The 1,159-nt window shown below is 31.9% G+C and overlaps 1 protein-coding gene across 1 annotated transcript; it reads right to left on the reverse strand.

The window, feature by feature from the left end:
• Nucleotides 1-133: 133 nt before the first annotated feature.
• Nucleotides 134-760, reverse strand: LOC108379671 (uncharacterized; the record flags this gene model as incomplete). Its single annotated transcript, XM_017636020.1, has 3 exons — nt 494-760; nt 312-402; nt 134-249 (listed from the first exon to the last, which is right to left on the reverse strand). Coding segments are annotated over exons 1-3 (366 nt in total), but the record flags the coding sequence as incomplete, so codon positions are not given.
• Nucleotides 761-1,159: the final 399 nt, after the last annotated feature.

Consider the following 1,159-nt stretch of genomic DNA (forward strand, 5'->3'; position numbering starts at 1 on the left):
TTTCCCGTCGGAAGATTTAAAATTAAAAAAAAAAATAATTAAAATGCCAGACGTATCCGAATATATGGCAACAGTAATGAAATTCTATGTACTATATGTATATGTATTTATATATTTATATATACCAACCTACTCCATTTGGGTACTTATTTTCGCCTTCCAAAGATGCGGGAGCAACAGTTGGTCGCACCGCGGCGCTTATGTGACTATCTTGCTGGCTAATAAGAATTGTGCAATTTCGACATATCACTAGAAATAAAGGGAAACTAAAATCAATTAACTTATTATGAAAATATTTTGTAAGTGTTCACAATATTTTTCATCCTCTTCAGAGTCATCTTCATCGCTGTAATCAAAATATTCAACGAGTCCCGACAGCAGATAATCCAAGAAGCCACGTTTCTGTTAAATACAAATAATATGTAGACAATAATAAATATTTGCGAGGAAATGAAAAAAATTATCTTGGCACTATCGATAAAATATCACCTACGCTTCTTTCCAATTTTCCATCGTGGATTTCGGATAATTGGCCAAGTGGCAGTACTTTTTGTTCAACTACTGTTTTTGGTGTACCACCAACTTCCTTAAAAGTCTCAATTATTGCAAAAATGCAAATTAAGAATATTTTAATTCTATAAAATCTATGCATTTTCCGCACAATTCTCGTTTGCCCGACTTCACTTATGTGCTGCACGTATGAGAATGATGAGAATTACTAGAAGTACTACAGTATGTTAAGCGACACTACGAATAATACTGGAGCATCAAATGCAGTCAACTCAAAGCTTTTATAGGAAATTAGGTTCCAAAATGAACATCGTACATATATTTTTTTGCAAACTTTGGCGTATTAAAATTCTATTGTTTACTAAAATTTTGCACTATATTTACAAAAGGCGTTAGGTTTTTATTACTTTAACGTGATAAATTATGTTGGTTTGCATGTGCTTGTTTTCTCCATAAACTTGCATGCATACATATGTATGTATGTATCTACATATAAGTTTTTTGAACGCAATATACTGCAAATTGTTTACAATACTAATTGTCATTTATACATACTTACCGCGTGCATTTTATGTATTTAACGCAGCAGTTGAAAAAGTTTTTAGTAACTTCTATCATAAACAGTAGCTGTTGGTTGGCGTTTTTATGT

This window comes from Rhagoletis zephyria, unplaced genomic scaffold (genome assembly GCF_001687245.7).
Source record: "Rhagoletis zephyria isolate East Lansing unplaced genomic scaffold, Rhagoletis_zephyria_1.1 Rzeph_scaffold_16987, whole genome shotgun sequence".
In the NCBI taxonomy this organism is placed as follows: Eukaryota; Metazoa; Arthropoda; class Insecta; order Diptera; family Tephritidae; genus Rhagoletis; species Rhagoletis zephyria.